Consider the following 19,603-nt stretch of genomic DNA (forward strand, 5'->3'; position numbering starts at 1 on the left):
TAATTTGTGTTCGCGTGCTTCAAATTTCTCTCTCCAATACGCGCATGCGAACCCAATCTCTGTGCATGTGCAAAAAACGTTTTGATCATAAAGGATGTGCCGTAGTTGTGAAATACAGCGATTGCACATGAATCATTTATTGCTCGGAGTAGAGATGTCTCAATTAGCGCTTTCCGAAACTTTTAATAAGATGGAAAAACTTTGCAGAGTTTTCACTGAAGATTTGGGAGCTGTGCAGCTTGCTCTCTTTACTCGACAGTCTACACTTCAAGGTTGGGGGGATAGCTAATCAAATAGCCTAAAAGCAGTAAGACATCTCATTTATCCATCTCTGAAAACACCACAACAAGGAAATAATTGGCTTTTCTGTGTGTGCGCATCTTACCGAGCGTGACGGGCGTGAAGAGGGCGAAGAGGAAAAGTAGGCGTGTGGACCACATGACCACTGATGACCCCGATGACCTCTGCAATGATTCACAGAAGCTCCGTCTCACGTACCTTACAGCCATGGAGATCCTCTCTGACACGCGCACCTAAAAAAGACAAAGGACACACAGATGGAGAATGTTAATGTTGCGGCTAAAGGCCACTTTTATTCTTTAAACTTAAAAGGCGGTCAAAACTGACCCTGATTATTGTCTTTAATGTCCACGGTGTTGTTATGGACGATTTATAAGTGTACATTAATGTTAAAGAAAATGTTTTTATAAACAAATAACTTTCTCCGTTTCTGGAACAACTTTTCTTTTGATGTCCCCAATGTCATGCAGACTGGGAAAAAGAATACATCACAGCCTTATGTTTCAGCCAATCAAATTCTGATAGATAAAATCAAGTCCCGCTCCACATCATTTCCCACTGTAAAGTTATTATTGGGTGGAATCAAATTATTTAAATTATATTTTCATATCCATTGTGTAATGGAGATCTATTTTGTCAAACTGTCAAAGGTAACAGCCATTAACAGTCATTCAGACAGGATGCGTTCTTGCATCCGGCTGCTCTTCACACTGCCGAACGCAAATGGATGTTTTCGGCTGTTGAGTCACATCTGGCTGTTTGTCAGTGTCTCACAAAATAAGCGAATGAGTTCACCTGACCATTTAGTACTAATAAATAAAAAGTAAATGAGTTTGGCTTGTTATCTTAGTTAGAATGGAGTCAGACACTGTGATATATTATTAGCGACAGATCTGTCAAAACTATTTTACTCCAGCAGTGCACTTCATTGATTTTAAGTTTAGTTTATTATAGAGATGCAACCTGGCATTAACGTTTTGCATGTTTCGAATTAACCTTTTTTTTTACTTTGAATGTACGCTGAACACAGACGAAAAGGGAAGATAGAGGTTGATCAAATTATACTCTGAAAGAAAGACAAACATATTTTTACGATGTGTTAATATGTGAAAATTATAATGATTGTGCCCCAAATCCGCCACCCACGCCAAATTTGAGGCAGGCACTGCAGAGGGATGCTTAAAAATCAGGTAGGCAGCCGCTTATAGCCTTGTGAGATGACTGACAGGAATGACTGAACTTCATTTCAACAAAATAACATCTCAAGACACCTGTTGTTCGATTCTAGCTCTTCGGGTGCATTCATAAACCCAAATGGAGAAAACAGCTACCAGCACAAACCACAATAACTTGCTAATGAGAGTAGGAAATTCACTTTGTTTTGTGTAATTAACAGAACTAAATTAAGATGCTAAACAGACAGCCCTACCAAACTACAAAAAACTTAAAGGAATAGTCAATTTTCTTGAAAGAAAAATCCAGATAATTTACTCACCACCATGTCATCCAAAATGTTGATGTCTTTCTTTGTTCAGTCCAGAAGAAATTTAGTTTTTTGAGGATAACATTGCGGGATTTTTCTCATTTTAATGGACTTTAATGGACACCAACACTTAACACTTAAATCAACAAGTAACAGTTTTTTTTAAAGGACTATAAACGATCCCAAACGAGGCATAAGGGTCTTATCTAGCGAAACGATTGTCATTTTTGACAATAAAAATAACAAATATACAACTTTAAACCACAATTTCTCGTCTAGGTCCGGTCCTGAAAGCGTCAGCGTGAGTTCACGCAATACGTCATGACGTCAAGAGGTCACAGAGGACGAACGCGAAACTCCGCCCCAGTGTTTACAAGTGTGCTGAAAGAGGACCGTTTCGACATTGTTGTATGTGGAATGATACAAATTAATGTCTTTGTGTCAGTTTATTGTTTACAATGGTCCGCAAATGTGCGTTTTATATATGTAACACGTGACCTCCCTACGTCACTACGCATTTACGTTAGGTCGCGCTGGACCGGACCTAGATGAAAAGTTGTGGTTAAAAAGTGCATATTTTTTATTTTTCTTGTCAAAAATGACAATCGTTTCGCTAAATAAGACGCTTATGCCTTGTTTGGGATCATTTATAGTCCTTTGAAACTCCGTTGAAAAAAACTGTTACATGTTGAGTTAAGTGTTAAGTTAATGTCAATTAAAGTCCATTAAAATGAGAAAAATCCTGCAATGTTTTCCTCAAAAAACATAATTTCTTCTTGACTGAACAAAGAAAGACATCAACATTTTGGATGACATGGTGGTAAGTAAACTATCTGGATTTTTCTTTTAAGAAAATTGACTATTCCTTTAAAGGGGCCATGGCAATTTTTTAAGGTGTCAAATAAATCTTTGGTGTCCCCAGAGTACATATGTAAAGTATTAGCTCAAAAAACCATATAAATAATTTATTATAGCATGTTAAAATTGCCACTTTGTAGTTGTGTGCAAAAATGTGCCGTTTTGGGTGTGTCCTTTAAAATGCAAATGAGCTGATGAAATTCGAAAACTCATCACAATGATGTTGGTTTGTTGCAATTAAAACTCAAATGTGCTTTTCTCTGCACTAAATGGCAGTGCTGTGATTGGATAGTGCAGATTAAGGGGTGGTATTATTATAATAAGAGCTCCTTATGACATCATAAGGAGAGCCAAATTTCAACGACCAATTGTTTCATGTGCTTGTAGGGAATGGTTTACCAAATCTAAGTTACTGGGTTGATCTTTTTCACATTTTATAGGTTAATAGAAGGACCCAATAATAGCACTTAAAAAAAGTCAGATTTTCATGCCATAGCCCCTTTAAAATAGATTTGCAGATCAAGAGACTGATGCAGTCATCTCCCGATTAAATGATTCATCGTTGACGCACATAGTGGTTTCTGAATCATGCCTACGAAAAATGAGATTTCGAAACAAATCCATAACATTTCATAGAGATTTTTTGGTGTTGTTTGTGCATGCAACTGGTAAATCACTCGTCCAATATGCATATAACAAAAAATAATGTGCGCATGGATGCTTCACATTAAAGACAGAAGCATGACAACAGCACAGGATGACAATACTCTTATAATTCTCTTGAGAAGACATATGTGCTTATGCGTCCAAAAACAGCTTAATGCAGCAACCCTCCTCCCCCCACCTGCACAGATGGTTATATATGGCCCGCCTTCGCAGAACATCTTTACCTTATTAAAAAATAAAGCACTATACAGCCACTGTCTCATTAAACTTACATAAACACTCAACAACGCCACTCATTCATTACGAAGACACGTTTAAACACTTCCCACTTACACACACTCGTACATGTATACAGTATACATAATGTACACTTTTTCTTTCTTTTTCTTTGTCTCATGCTCTCATGTGATTGATGGCTGCTTAACGTTAGTGAACAGGAGGGTTTGAACCAGATGTCCCAGATTATAAACAGGAACATATGGACATATGCCCACGGTACCAGTAAAGAGCATGTGTGTGTGTGTGCAGTGCGATCAAATGACCCCGTAATTACGCTACCAGTAAAATCCTGGTCAAATGAGTTGGGTTGAGCTGTGTTTCTTACCAAATGACTATGCAGCAAAGAAATCGCAGTTTCCTCCAGACCATATTGGAATGTATGTTTCTCTCGATTCATCATATGCATCATGTGACGCAAGTCAATCGTGTGCATTCAAGCACAAGTCTCTCTCTAACCAAAACATATGCTCATGCTAGTAGTCGAAATCGCAAAACTATTTCATTGCACGATCTGGTCTGCCATATGCTAAAATTAATCACTTTATTACCCAATTAGATATTTCAGCATAACCAGTAAGTGGCCATTCTAGTATAATATTGATTAGTCAGTGGGTGCCCTTATTCACTCTTTAGCTTTTCGTTTGCTTAAAGGACTCATGATGTGTGTGCAATCTTTGGTTGAAACGAAGCCAAATGTTCAATCTATGAACAGAACAGATGATATAGCCGCCCATGCATAATATAATAAGGGTGTGGTTTAGTCTTCTACTACTGTACCAGTTTATTTGTAAGGAGTAACAGATTTTAAATAGATTTAGACACGTAAATGTTAACACATGTTTTTCTAGACTTCAACTAAAGAAAAAACAAAACTGTAAGTGCCACTGGATACAGGTGCATACTGTACAGTACAAGCTATTACTTGAGGTGTGAAAATACATAGCTTTCTATTCTTTCTAAAAATGTCCAGACTGGATTTCTTTTCTTTTTTTCTTAGAAATGATTTAACTGACTATACTAAGGAGGATTTGTTTTATTCTACACATAGGTGGTCAATTCTTTGCTGGCTGTTTTCATCATAAGTAATCAGTGTTCAACTGTTATACCATTGTGTTAGCAAAGCAAAGGTCATGGGGTTGATCCAGGGAACGCACATCCTGAAATGTATGCACTGTAAGTCACTTTGGATAAATGCATCTGCCAAATGCACAAATGTAATGTAAATACACAACATGAAACATTACCGACAGATAAGTAGATACTGTAGATAGATTTGATAGACACTGACAAGTCAAGTTAGGCAATGATTCATTTCCCACAGTCGTGAAGTTATTCAAAGAGTGCAGAAGACTGCATTACGGTACAGTATGTGCTGATATTCGATCTCTCCCTCAGCACGCACGCTTGCTGTCACACTCACTCTCTTTCTGATAATCTATAAAGCCATATGGCAGTTTTAGACTTGATTGTGCCGCAGGGTGCCGTACATACTTGGTAAAGTTTAGATATAAATGATGGCACAGAAATGCCTGCACGGCATGGTCTCGTTCTGGCAATTTGTGTCTGGCATGGCATGACCTTACAAGCTCCCATCACCCCCTGCAGCTCTCTGTGTCCAGTAATGAGAGAAACAACCTCGCTATCTCTCGATCCCTCGTTCTCTCCTAAATGAGCGTCTGCCTGAACCCCCAAATCAGTAAGTCTCACTATAATAACACACAATTAGAAAGACACGACCATGTAACCCCCCCCCCCCCAACCACCATCTCGCCTTCTCCTGATTTTTCCCTGTCTCTTTCTATCTGAATCAGTCTGCTTCTTTACGTCTCCCCTGTTTTTATGTTTCATATTCTTCCTCATGCCTTTTTGGTGGCACGTATGGAGCAAAAAGCAACTGACCTCTTTTTGATGTTTACCCTTCTCTCCATGAGGGGGAAACAGTGACACAGTCTGTGGAAAAGCAAGCTTTTTTGTGATTTACATAAAAATAACCCTACATAGTGTATTCCTATTGAATATTCTGTGAAAATATATATATATATATATATATATATAAATACACACACAGTAGTAGACAAAAATATTGGAGTCTTTTTCTTTTCCACTCAAATTATTCTCCTGCTAAGCATTAAGACAATACAGACACACATCCTTTTTTAGGCAGATTTGCAACATCTCCAGTCGATTTAAGCGTCTTCATTATTGCAATGATTGTGGAAATAGATTTTTTTATGGTTTTAACTATTTCCTTAAAGCCACTTTCTACTCTGTGTAGCTCAACAATCTTTTGCTGAACATCAGAACTATAGTCTTTGGTTTTACCCATTGTGATGAATGAATAAGGGAATTTGGGCTTTGTATTACTTTGTAATTATTCCCCTGTGAAACACGAAGTCATGACTGAACAACATTATGTTTCTAGTCACCTTGGTGTGCTAAGAAAATGCTAATATTAATGGAAAATACTTCAGAGATTTTTTACTCATAAAAATTTCTAGGTGTGCCAATAATTGTGTTCGGTGTGTATTAGAGATAAAAATGTATTTAATAATGTAATTTTCCCCAAATTTCAATTGTTTTACTTCAATAAAACATAAATTAAAGCTTAAAATGAATTTCATTTCACAGCTTTCTTTTGCTCATATTTACCAAGGGTGCCAATATTTTTGTCCACAACTGTATATACCGTACTGTGCAAAAATGCCACCATCCCTGCTGAAAATAAATAAATTAAAGCATTACAGAAAATTCTAATGGTTTTATTGGAAATTTTATTGGTTCTAATGGAATGTGGCCCAAAACACACTACAGTGTATTGTTTTTCGTTGGGCTCTAATGGTATGTATTGGTTATATTGGTTCTATGTATTGGTTTTAATGGTAAAAGCTAATGGTTCCTACTGGTATTTTAATAGAAACCATTAGAATTTTCTAGAATATATATATATTATGCACAAATGCCATTAAACCATTAGAATATTATAATTATTTCTCAGTCTCTCTTTAATAGAATACATCCAGAAAATACAGAAAATGTGTAGTATTAAAAACTGTATAAAAATGTAAACTCCACTTCCACTTGAGCAATAGCAGGAAACTGCAGGATCTCTTAAACCTAAATAAAATTAAATCCTAATTTCTAATTTAAAAAAAACTCTTTTTACTTCATTCTGCTCAAAAAAATTCTGCCATGATGTGTTTATTGCCAGGTCACACTAAACATCGACAATGCTTAAAGAAGACATTTAGTCATGAAAATATTTTTTTGTACATATTTCCTGTATTTTGTGTTTGTATCTTCATAAAATTGAGAAATAAATATGGATGGACATTAAACTTCTAAAACAACAAGTCTGGTGGTGGTGGCCTAAGACTTTTGCACAGTATTGCAAGATATACATCAATTTTACCAGGAATTTACTAAGTATCATAAATATACAGTCATCTGATAACACAACACAACATATACACACATTCGCTTTGCTGAAACTGTGAGAGGTAATACACAACATGACAATTAATTCCAGCCTACACACCAATGAGAATTGTGATAAACAATTTGAATGAAATTTCAAGTATCAATATAAAACCCAAATCCCCTGAAGCGACAATACATATGTACAACTGACACACAATTTTAAGCAACCTACAGTGCGTTCAGTTTGTACTTTTTTTTTTTAAGAAGTATGTGTGTTCCCTGGGGATCAAACCTATGAACTTTGCGTTGCTAACACTGCAGCTGAGCTACAGGAAGACTGACTGTACATCCAAAGAGCATCTGAACAGTATTTGGAAAAAGAGGCCTATTTAATATTATACATCAATGGTTTTCAAAATGTCACATTAACTCTGTTTACGTTACACATTTTGCCTCAATCAGAATGAAATGTGCATACAAGCCATCCTCCTACAATCGCTTCATTTGCTTTAGAAAGCAGGATTATCTATTTCAGGTCCTAATTAATAAACGATGAGAACACGGAGCTTTGTGCCGTGCTGATTATATTAATCAAGCAGCAAAAAAACCCCGTTCACCTGTGCCTAAAACAAAAGGTCTGTTTGACTTCACAGTTTATATTTGTACTAGCCTACTTGAAGATCATATGCGCGCCGATCGGGTTGCACAACATCGTAGGGCTGCACGATTAATCGTTTTTGAACCGAAATCGCGATGTGAATGGATGCGATTTTCGAATCGCAAGAGCTGCGATTATTTCGATTTAAAACTATCAAATATAACAATCATCTAGTACGCAGTTTTTGGTTCGCTTCATGCGCATTTTACGTTTGATGCAGTTTAAACCAATAGAGTGCATTAACACTGAGGTGCTGACTACACGTCAGATAACACCATTTGGAAAACATGAGCCCGAGCAGCAGTTTAACTCCTCAACAAAGTGTACGGCCATATGATTTCCGCGATGCGGAAAACACGGACAGCATCGCGAAATGCATACAAATGGAATTAACTGCACAACGCGGAACGTCATGAAGTTGACAGATTTTGGATTCAGTCATTTTAAAAACCAATTATAACTCATTAACCGGCAAATGAAAGTACAGAAATGCGCGAAAACATTTCCCTTTTGTGTAATGTTGGACTTAAAGAAAGGTGTATATACGTCCGTTTCTCGTCATGCATCGCAAACAATGACAAGCGCCTCATCAGACGATAAGCAGGTTTCATTAAAGCCCGGAACACAGCAGACGAAAGAGGTACATTATACTTTCTTGCACGCGCACATCTGCACCGCTTTGAATATTTACATGCACGAGGGTTAATGAAGCGCGCACACAGAGAGCAGTCAGCACACGCGTGATCACTAAACTTAAGTTTTCTTTCTTGTCTAAGTGAACATAAACAGCTGGATGTTTATCAGTATATTGAAGCAGAGCAGTTTTAAAGCTGTCTTGTGTCTTAAAGTGACAGACAGTAACCTGGTGCTTTCTGTGTCAGAAATGTTTATTACACACCAAAAATTAAAATCACTCCTTACTCTTAACTGAACAAGCTTCTGCAGCTCCACATTTAAAATCCTACAGTGAGGACTGTGCAGTGTTTTATTTGTATTTTTTGCTTATGTTAAATCATAGATTCTAATAACTTATATATTTACATTTATTACAGATGCCTGAAAAGTAAAACAAGATGAGTATAGTCTTATGATTAAAAGAAAAAAACTAAACATTTGCTTGTCAGAAGCATTGTTGCAGTGACAGCCAAAATACATTGGCCTATATGTTATTTTAAATAAAACTTTCAATAAATTTTTGTTAAATTGTATTTTAATGTTCTTAGATAAAAAAAGTTTGTCTGCAGAAGAGCAAAGTCCTGCAGACAACTTGGTACAATGTTTAAGAGGTTTTAAATAAACAGGAGCACAGCATCTTTCTTTGGTGTTATTAAACCACCACAACAAACCTGGATGTAGCTCTTTTATTATATACTAATGAATCGCACTTTAAATCGCGAATCGCAATTTTGATCAGAAAAATCACAATTAGATTTTTTCTCCGAATCGTGCAGCCCTACAACATCGTGTGAAGTCAAACACACGTTTCTGGATGAGAGGGCACATCGAGGACTGGCCAGATACGTTATCTTGTAGCACTTCACAAATGATTAGTGGAACTAAAATGTAAGAATTACAAGACAGTCGCTTTATGGGACTTCCTTCAACAACACCAGCTCACTCTTTAAGTCACTACGCCAATTCTCCATCACTGCACATGCTCACTTGCGCAGAGCATCCCAGTTTCAGTTTTCAATCCGATCACTACTTTATATTCAATAAATGTAAAACATTAAAGGAGCACTCCATTTTTTTAAAAAAAGGCTTATTTTCCAGCTCCCTAGAGTTAAAAAATGGATTTTTACAGTTTTGGAATCCATTCAGCCCATCTCCGGGACTGGCTATACCACTTTTAGCATAGTTTAGCATATTCCATCTAATCTGATTAGACCGTGAGGATCGCGCTCAAAAATAACCAAAGAGTTTTGATATTTTTTTTTTCTTTTTAAAACTTGACTCGTCTGTATTTACATTGTGTACTAAAAACGACGGAAAATTAAAAGTTGCAATTTTCAAGGCCAATATGGTTAGGAACTATACTCTCATTCTGGCGTAACAATCAAGGACTTTGCTGCCATACCATGGGTCCAGCAGGCGCAATGATATTACGCAGTGCCCGAAAATAGTCTACAGCTTTTGAAAGTTACCAAAGGTTCCTCTTTTCGGCTGCTGCGTAATATTATTAAGCCTATTTTCAAAAAAAGTTAAGTGTCCCTTTAAGCTGACAAAATACAACTTATGTCAACGATATGAAGGTAATAAGGAAATAAATTATACCATACTTTCCGGACTATAAGCCGCACCGGAGTATAAGCCGCATCATTCAAAAATGCGTCATTAAGACGAAATAACAGAAGTCACAATGGACTATACATCGCGTTTACAGTATTTAGAAAAAAAATTCACAAAATCCAAGCTGTAGAACAGACATTTAATCTGGAAAGGCAAGTTATTCAACTAAACAATAGCAGACAGAATTTATCTGGAAGGTATAGGCTAAATTAACCGAACAAGCCAACTAGCGTGAAGTTCGTATACTCTTCATTCCACATTACTGAATCCATTGAATTATATAAATACAGAAGCAGCATATGCCGAACTCTCGCGGCTGTAGACGGTAATGTTGTCTCTTGCCTCATAAATGTCAACATTTATTTTTATGGCTATATTTCTGCAATTATCCACTAGCTGGCGCTCTTACACAACTTATGAAATACTAAAGCATTAATGAATTAAAAACAGTTAAAAACTCTGTGTATGTTTAGAATATCGCTCTGCATCTGATGTCTAACAAAAGTCCTTTACAAAAATTGCAATTATTTCAGCTTTTTGCTCAAAATTTAAGAACACAAGTTTTTTTTTTTTAAAGCAGAGGGTCTGTTCTTTCATTTGATATATTGTATGTGTATATAGACCCCTTCACGGTTCACGTCACAGGTGGTTCTCACTGCGCATGTCGGGGTCAGAAAAGTCATTACAGAAGATTGAGTTGCGTATTATTCGGTATTGTCAAAAATGGCTACTTACGTCGTGGGCTGTGAAAATCGCACCAGGTCTTCCGTTAAGTTTTCGCGATTCATGCGGAATCTCAAAAACAAAAAAATACAACATCTGCGGCTGCAAGCAATTAACATGCAGACTGGGACAATGCAAATATCAAAGAGGCTTGTGTTTGTAGTGCTCACTTCATTTGAGGTAAGTCATCATTTTTCAGCCCTGTTAGATTAAATTATAAAGCCTGGATGGTATGAACAGGTTGACCCCATTTTGCGCGCGCACCCGATAGTCATTCAATGTTTACAAACCTTTAAGGGCTCTATAGACCGTTTCATCGGACATTCGTCTGGTCCGCACTTTACTTACGATTTCTGTTTGTTTAATGGTCTGACTAGTTGCTGAAACTGAACTCTTAAACAAATACATCTATGTGTTGTTTATTTTGCTTGTTATATAAATAAACTACTTTAAAAGGACTTTGCTGTTATTTATTCTTAGCTGAGCTTACCGGAAGTTACGTGTTTACCACGAAAGCCGCTTGTTTATGTTGTTACTGCTGAAACCGTCTATATTTAAAGAAGAAAATCTGTAAGGCATTAAACTTTTGTGAAAACCATAAAAAAGCTGACGTGGGCTGGCAACTTTTTTTGAAAACGCTGCCGTGGAAAGATTTAATTTACTAGCTCCTCATTAGATGTTTACAAAGACACAATGGCACATGAACTACCTCCTAAACTCAACTTCTATGTTGTACAAAAAAACTCGTTCAGCTACAGTAAGCGTCTATCCATTCAGGGGTGGTCAACTCATGAGGCATGTTGAATGAGAGATTCAACATTGTTTGTGCAGCTATTAGGCTATGCACTTGCCTAAGTCACACTGACCATTAGGCCATGCAGTTGGTGTGTGAGCATTTGGCCAAAGGGACTCTAGCTTGGCTCCGCCTATTCTCTCTCTCTCTCTCTCTCTCTCTCTCTCTCTCTCTCTCTCTCTCTCTCTCTCTCTCTCTCTCTCTCTCTCTCTCTCTCTTTCTGAAGACCAGAAAAAACTTTAAAGGGAGTTTTTGATTTATAATGATGGCGTTGGTGACTTTTTGCTCTGATAGAGGACATGTTTATGAAAGTCTTTCTGTGCCTCAAAGAGTCATAAATCTGTATTCATTTTCCTTCATGTTTCAATAATTCAGAATTGAGCATGCTGAAATCACTATTAATCTCAGAAATATGCGCGCACGCACGCTAAAAGCGCTGGTTTCGGTTCCTCTGGCCTTTGCTCATAATAGATTCTGTGTCTGTCTCTGGCTCACTCTTCATACTGCCAATACGACTGAGCCCCTCTGATTTATCTTTTATTATGTCCCACAATCTACTTCTAAAGCACTGCACTCGTTCACTTTCTCTCTCACTCATACAGAAGCCACATTCACTTACCTTGACTTTCAACAGTTTCAAATACACATACTGTATGCACAAACACACAGTAACAAACTGAATCACTGATAAAGACTGTGTCATTTGTGCATAATAACACATGCGAGCACAATCGTGCATAAAAAATAAATTCAGACGATAACGCACATAGACTGTACAAACACAAATACACACAATGCAGCTTACTTAGAGTGAGCGTAATGAGCCTGCTTTTATCTCCTCAAAAACTGTAATTAAACTATTGCAACACATTACACATCATTTTATGGCCATGTAGTCGAGTTGGCATCACATTTTGTTTGATGTGAATGAAAAGTGTAATTTTTTCGAATTTCTGTATGCTTCCCAGGTATCTATTTTACCTGAAAGAGGTCATTTGTCTTTGTACAGTGTAGAGATTACATATCTGATTAAAATATGTTTTATGATGTTTTGACACTATTATTAAAGTGATAGTTCACCATTATGTCATTATTTACTCACCTTCCTACCCAGTCTTATGTAGATGGTTAAAAATACCACAAAGTGTAAAAATCGTGCAATACATACGGCAAATTCCACTTTGGCATGCATATGATACGCCAGTCCTTCACATTCACTTTAACGGCGCATCTTTTTTTTGTTGTTTTATTTATTGGTTTCTCAATTTTTCTCTGTTTATAAACCATTTTCGCTTGGGTTTAGGGTTAGATTTCAAATTTGCTTAAGGAGGTTATTTAATATACAGGTTTCTCCATGTTTTTGTCTATACTTAAGCCATGGTCACTTGGAGTTGGGGTTAGAATTGGGGTTTGCGTTAGGATGTAATTTTTATATAACAAAAAGATGTTCTAACCCTTAACCCAAGTGAAAATGGTAAAAAAAGCAACACATTTGAGAAACGAATCAATAAGATGACAAAAAAGATGTGCCGTTCAAGTGAACTGGAAGGACTGGCATAGCATGCCAAAGTGGAATTTGGCGTATATATTGCACGGTTTTTACACTTTGTGCTATTTATGGCTTGCACCTTCGTGTTGTGTAAAACCTGTATGAGTTTCTTTCTTTTGTTGAATATATACAAGAAGATATATTGCTAAATAATAGTTGCCACATGACGGCACCCACTGACTTCCTTAGTAGGATTAATAAATATTATGGAAGTCAATGGGTTCAGTCAACTGTGTGTTTACAATAATTTATCAAAATATCTTCTTTTTTGTTCAACAAAAGAAAGAAACTCATACAGGTTTTGAACAATATGATGGTGAATATCGCAGAATTATCATTTTTGGGTGAACTATAACTTTAATAAGACAAGTGGTCCTCTTAAATATCACTTGCAATATCACCTTTTTGTAATTATAACAATTTTTATTTCTTTTGCTTCAAAATCTATTAAATTAAACATGTAAGTGGTAATAAATTAAAATGATCAAGTACAAATCCGCAGCTGGAGGAATACCCATAAGCCCTTGCGTTTTAATTATGTAATTCTGTATAATTGGTCAATGCATGGTAACTCATGAGATGTAGTACTGTAGTTCAATAGTTTAGTTATTAAAAATTAAAAGTAGAATTTAACTTTTTTGACGACTGTTACTGTCTTGCTGTCGTTTAAAGTGATTAACCTCCTAAGACGTTGTGTGTCCACATACGTGGACATCACATTTTTGGTTGTTCGCACCTTAATACTTAATTCTGTGTAACTGGAACCTGTTGTACACAAACTTGGACAATTGCACTGCTTCATGTTCAAAGAAAAATATTCGGTTATATTTACTGGTTCTTTTCTAACCCTAAATAGCTGGACGAAATCTAAAATGTAAGCCAAACCAAAGCTCGGGTCTTAGGAGGTTAATATTCATGGAACCTGTTGAATTCAACACATTTCTGAAGGTAAACTTTGGTAATTAGATTTTATTCCATTACAAAACAATTATTTGTGCATTTATTATTGAAGTGCGTTGTTCTAGTTTGCTCTCTGCTGGGTGGGCACAACAGTGGCAGAGTAGGGCACTGGCACAGTCCTGTCACTCTGTATTAATCTAACGTAAGCTACAGGCTAAATGCTATTTCCGCCGATGGCTAATATGGCTTGAAATGAATCTGAGTAGTGGGTTTACAGAAATGCTGGTTGTGATAGTTTTGTGGGTAACCTCTATAGGAACAGCGTGGTTTGAGGTTGTGAAGGGTAGAGTTGGTATCTCAAGGCTTATGTGAATTAAAGTTATGATGAAAGTTATGGTCCGAGGTGGTGCGAAAGAGTGGGAAAAACTTTTATAAACTCTAAAAATGGCTGGGTTATTTTTAACCCATAATGGGTAAATATTGGACAGAACACGTAAAAATGACCCAATGTTGGGTTGTTGTTATGCAGCATGGGTCAATTTGAACCCAGCGGTGTGTTCTGTCCAATATTTACCCAACATGGGTCAAAAATAACACAGCCATTTTTAGAGTGTATGCCATAAATACGTTTTAAGTAATGAATTTATCAACTACGTGTTGACTTTAAAATAGTTTAATATTCGTTTAGCACATGGATGGCTTAGAATGATAAGCAAATCCAACATGTTTATTTAGGCATTTCCAGTTGTTGTTTTTTAAAGGGATGAAGTTTTAGATGCAACATCTCTGTGATGATTTTCGCATGCTGAGAGAGCATGCTGTGCTTTCGCATGCTTTTAGACCGGCAGCACAGTAAACTTTCCAAAAAGAAGTTGCGCCTCTAAGTTCAACCCCTTTTAAAACACAGCAACTACAGCCTTCAAAGCACAGCATATAAATATTTCAAGAAAAGATTTCAGTCAAATTTTTTGTTATAATGTATAATACATAGATTTATGATGTAAACAATTTCTTGCCATTGCATATATTGTATTTTTCTTAAACTACAGTAAGGTTCATTCCGTTTAACATCATTTATATATTTTTTTAATTAACTGCATTTACTTAATGGTCTTAAAGAGCTCCTATGGTCCGATACACAAATTTACATTTCCTTTGGTGTGTGAGTGTTTATTAGTTCATGTTAACGATATACAAAAGGTACAAACTCCAAAGTAAACAATGACGCAATTTATTATTTCCAAAGTAAATCTCTTTTTTTGGACATCAACAAACACACTGATTGAAGGCAACAGTTTACTTCCTGGGATTGGTGACGTAGACAAGACCGACAATATCATAATTCCTCCTGCTTTGACTCACAGTCTGTAAGTTAACTCCTGTTAGCATTACATTGTGAGCGAATCCTTCAAACATGGTAAGGAGCAGTGTTGAGGGTAACGCATTCCTGCCCATTACGTAATAATATTACTTTTCTGAAGTAATGAGTAAAGTAACGCATTACTTTATAAATGTACACATTAATATTTGAGTTACTTTCTTTTTAAAGTAATGCAAGTTACTTTTCGGTTTAACTAATTCAATTTAAAAATGAAATAATGTGCTGAATTAAACTGAACATATTAACATAGAATTACGCACTCTGTGACCCTGAGCGGGAACAGTTTGAGTCAGAAAGAAGATGGCAGGCCAGGGCTTGAAATTTTTGCGATCATAAAAAGCACCTGCAAGGCCTGAAATAGATCAAGCCTCAGCCAAGTAAGAAAAAGTAACGCAAAAGTAACTTAAAAGTAACGTAAGCATTACTTTCCATGAAAAGTACCTAAGTAACGCAATTAGTTACTTTTTTGGGGAGTAACTTAATATTGCAATGCATTACTTTTAAAAGTAACTTTCCCCAACACTGGTAAGGAGCATCACATTTCCGGCTGACGTCTGAGGTATTCAGGCCAATCACAATGTACAGATTAGCCGGCCAATAAGGGACACAGCGCTTTCAGGGCTCGAAATTCCAACTGTTTTGGTCGCATATGCGACTGAAATTTAATCTGTGTGACCTTAAAATATATTTGGGAGCATTTTGCGACTGCCCATTTTGTTGTGGTGGGAATTTATTTAGATGCTGTGTGCTGTTTCAGGTTCAGTGTTCTCCCCAACATTATAACCAATCAAATTTCACCATTAAGTTCTTGCGTTTAATGAAGACCGCAGATTGGCTAATATGAATGTCAATCATTCCTTGTTGCCGTGCTGCGAAAATGTGAAAAAACGAAGCGCGAGCTTGAAGAGAACGAGCCGACTACAGCTAATGTTACTGCATTAATTCATAACGACGGTCCGGATTTAAATGCAACTTCTAAAGGCTTAACGTTAAACTGGCTTAAAGATTACGAGTGGCTCCGCTATGAAAATGCAAAATGGGTCGATGTTACTGTGTTTACTGTAAATCATGTGAAACGGAGGTTGCGTTGGTGGCGGAATCCACACATTTTAAGCGCGAGACCTTGCTTAAACATGGCGAAAAGTGCCAAAAACACAAGAAGTGTCGTGACACATGTGTTCATTATTGACGGAGACACCGACCTGTCAAAGAGTGTTTGATAATGTATGTGCGCATCCTTGTATTCCATGTTGAGGTGGAACACGACAATGCTGATGGTATGTTTTTAAAAACATTGCCTATTTAGTAGTAATAGCATCCTGGTAATCCAAGTATCAATACCAATAACGCTATATGTCACTTTTGTAATGTCACAATTAATCAGGGTTTTACGTGTTTGCTAGATTTTCTATTGTAATCATAATTATGTTACCCGTAATTGTTAAATTATTATTGCTGTTATACTATTTAAACAGCATTTGGGTATATTTTAGGAATCTACGCAGCAAAAAAGACCAAATTTCAAATCCTGGCCATAGGATGTGTAAAGCCCAGTTGTGGCGTTTAATTTTTAATAAAATAAATCTATTAACTTATACATTGTAGTTGTTATGCTTCATAATTTTTTGGATGGGTGCGCCTAAATGTTTGCTGGTGCTCCTAATTCTTCAAAGTTGGGAGCACCCATGCTACCAAATAAAAAAGTTAATTTCACTGTTTAGGAATACATTTTAAAATCAAAAGTTGCATTTGTTATCATTAGTTAATCCACAATGAACTAACATGAATAAAAAAAAGGAAAAACTGTATTGGTATTAAATGTGTAAACATATGTTGTTTATTGTTAGTTTATGTTAGCTAATGAATAAACTAATGTTAATGAATGAGACCTTATTGTAGTGTTACCCAGAATGCAAAAAGGGGAGGTAAATTGAGAAATATACGAATTTTAGGGACAAAAAAAGAAAAGTAAATAATAATAAGTACATTTCTTCCTGGGATCTAGGCTTTTCTTCAGTTGTATATCTTTAATTTGAACTTGTTTGTTAAAAGGACGCTGGCATCCTGAACAGTTCTTTATTTACATAAATACCAAAATGCTGATCTTAGCTCAGTCACCGTGGTCATCTTTTTTTGACAAATGATCTTGTTATCTAATTATGCAATACTAACACTGCTCAATATGCTTGGCCTGATTCAGCATGATGGAGCTGATAATTGAGGCCATTTCATTAATTATTCAGAATGAATATTCACTATTGTGAATTTGGGTGTAAGTGGTGAAATATTTACATGTTTCCTCCTCCACTACACTAATATTTCATGCAGGGCCTAAATTTATCTCTGACTGCACACTGTCTCGGAGAAATAAAGGGCGAGAGATACGAGGATGGAAAGCCTCCCCATGCAGGCTGTAGGCAACAAGACTGAATCCATGTTGTTGACATCACATCCTGTCTACTAGACTGCCTCCATCTGGAGATAGGCAAAACAGATTTCTCGTATCCTTCACTGCCTATGATAAATGTCAATTTATTTATGAATGTCATATGCACATGTCATTTATAAATGTCAGTATGAAAATCAGTATTGTAGTCACTAAACACTGACATGATTCTAGCTAAATCTTACTTTAGTATTAGATTAATAAACATTGCAGTGCATTGGATTACACATGTACAAACAGTTTCCCTACAACACAAACACATCAGCTGACCGAACAGTGATGCAGCAAAAAACCTGCCTCAAATTTCAGACACCACCACAGAAACGGAGAAACAAAACATGCTGTAAAATAGACAAAGACGCAGCGGAGAGAGAAAGAGGACGACATCCTTCCAGAAGGTGAATATTCCTCTTCAATGGTGTCAAAAGTTGGGTGGCGTTGCGCACACATACCCGCCTCAAAGAGCGTTAGAGCAAAAGCAGCATCCGTGTGATGAAATATTCAATGGTGCTGCTGTTTCTGTGTGCAGCAGACGCAGCCAATGCTACGCTGAATTATGCATCCTACACACACACACCAGCACTTAACAAAGGCATACTTTAAATATGAGTCAAAATCTCCAAGACTTACTATGTATAGCTGGGTGTGGTTACTGTATAAGTAGCCTACAGCACTGTATAGAAGACCATAAAACGGCATATGGGATTATTAACAACATGCAGTATGGAGAGAAAGATATAGCATTTATATTGTTGTTTTATATACTCCCTTCGTTCATCCCTAATCAGGTTGTTTTTCTGTTGCCGAGCAGTTATTGTTAATAGTGCGTCGCTCCCTTATGGAATAAATCGAGTCCAAATGCAGCTCTACCCAAGAGCCCAGCTACTAACAGCAAATACTCTCATAGTCCCTCAGCAGGGTGTGCGTGTGTGTGGAAGTGTGAACTTGACATCATGTAGTCCCTGTCACAATGGATGTTTGCCTTGGACAGCTCAACCGTAATTCCGCTGGGTTTTGCTTATCATCGGACGAAAGCTTAGAGAGAGAGCGGCAGAAAAAGGCATATTTAAGAAATAGGAATACAACATTTTTAAAACGAAATACATTGGAGATGTAAGTGGACATTTTAGGTGATTATACAATTAAGTACCATGACACATTCACGGAAGAACACACTCTCTTTTGTAGTTGCAGGTCTGTCTGCACTTTTTGTGTTGACTGTCTCGCAGGAATTGAAGTCGCTCGGCCTTATTGTTTTGCCAGTGTGTGCGTGTATTGTTTTGGGCACAAAGGCTCCTGCACCCCTGGCAGATAGGACTAATGCAACACAATAGGGCTACTTTAGCATTTAGCTCAGTGGCCTGTGAAGACAAGAGGTCTTGACAACTGTGCGAGTCTGTGTGTATGTGTATACGGGTGTGTGTGAACTTGGAAACACCTGCCACTCGTTTAAGAGTGAAAGATGCATCCTGCCTTTCAAATGGCATTTTTCTGTACCCAGAAACACACATTCAGTCCATTTCCACTGGCGTTTGACGGAATACGCAAACAGCAAGTTATACAATTCAAATGTCAAGCATTACATAGACCAGTGGTTTCCAACTAGGGGGTTATATACTCCCTGGGGGTGCATTAGTTTAGCAGGTTGCAGGGGGTACTGATTTTTGGTTTTGTTAAGTGTATCAAAGTGAAATTAAGAACTTCAAAATAAAGCACTAGGGCTGTCAGGAGACTACAATAATTTGAAACAATTTTTGTGTGTTTTTTATGATTAATGCACGTTTAACATTCAGTTACTATAAAACAAGCCCGTAACATTTGTGTGATTATACACTCTATGGGCCCTATTATACACCTCTTC

The 19,603-nt window shown here is 36.9% G+C and overlaps 1 protein-coding gene across 3 annotated transcripts in view; it reads right to left on the reverse strand.

Annotated features, from left to right (window-relative positions):
- adgrl3.1 (adhesion G protein-coupled receptor L3.1) overlaps positions 1–19,603 on the reverse strand; it is a 144,158-nt gene that overhangs the window by 109,660 nt on the left and 14,895 nt on the right. For all 3 annotated transcript variants that reach the window (XM_055205409.2, XM_055205408.2, XM_055205405.2), the window contains exon 2: positions 386–533. In XM_055205409.2, coding sequence (XP_055061384.2) covers positions 386–509 — 124 coding nt within the window. In that variant the 5' untranslated portion in view covers positions 510–533. The remainder of the gene's footprint in view (positions 1–385; positions 534–19,603) is intronic.

This window comes from Misgurnus anguillicaudatus, chromosome 3 (assembly GCF_027580225.2).
Source record: "Misgurnus anguillicaudatus chromosome 3, ASM2758022v2, whole genome shotgun sequence".
Lineage (NCBI taxonomy): Eukaryota > Metazoa > Chordata > Actinopteri > Cypriniformes > Cobitidae > Misgurnus > Misgurnus anguillicaudatus.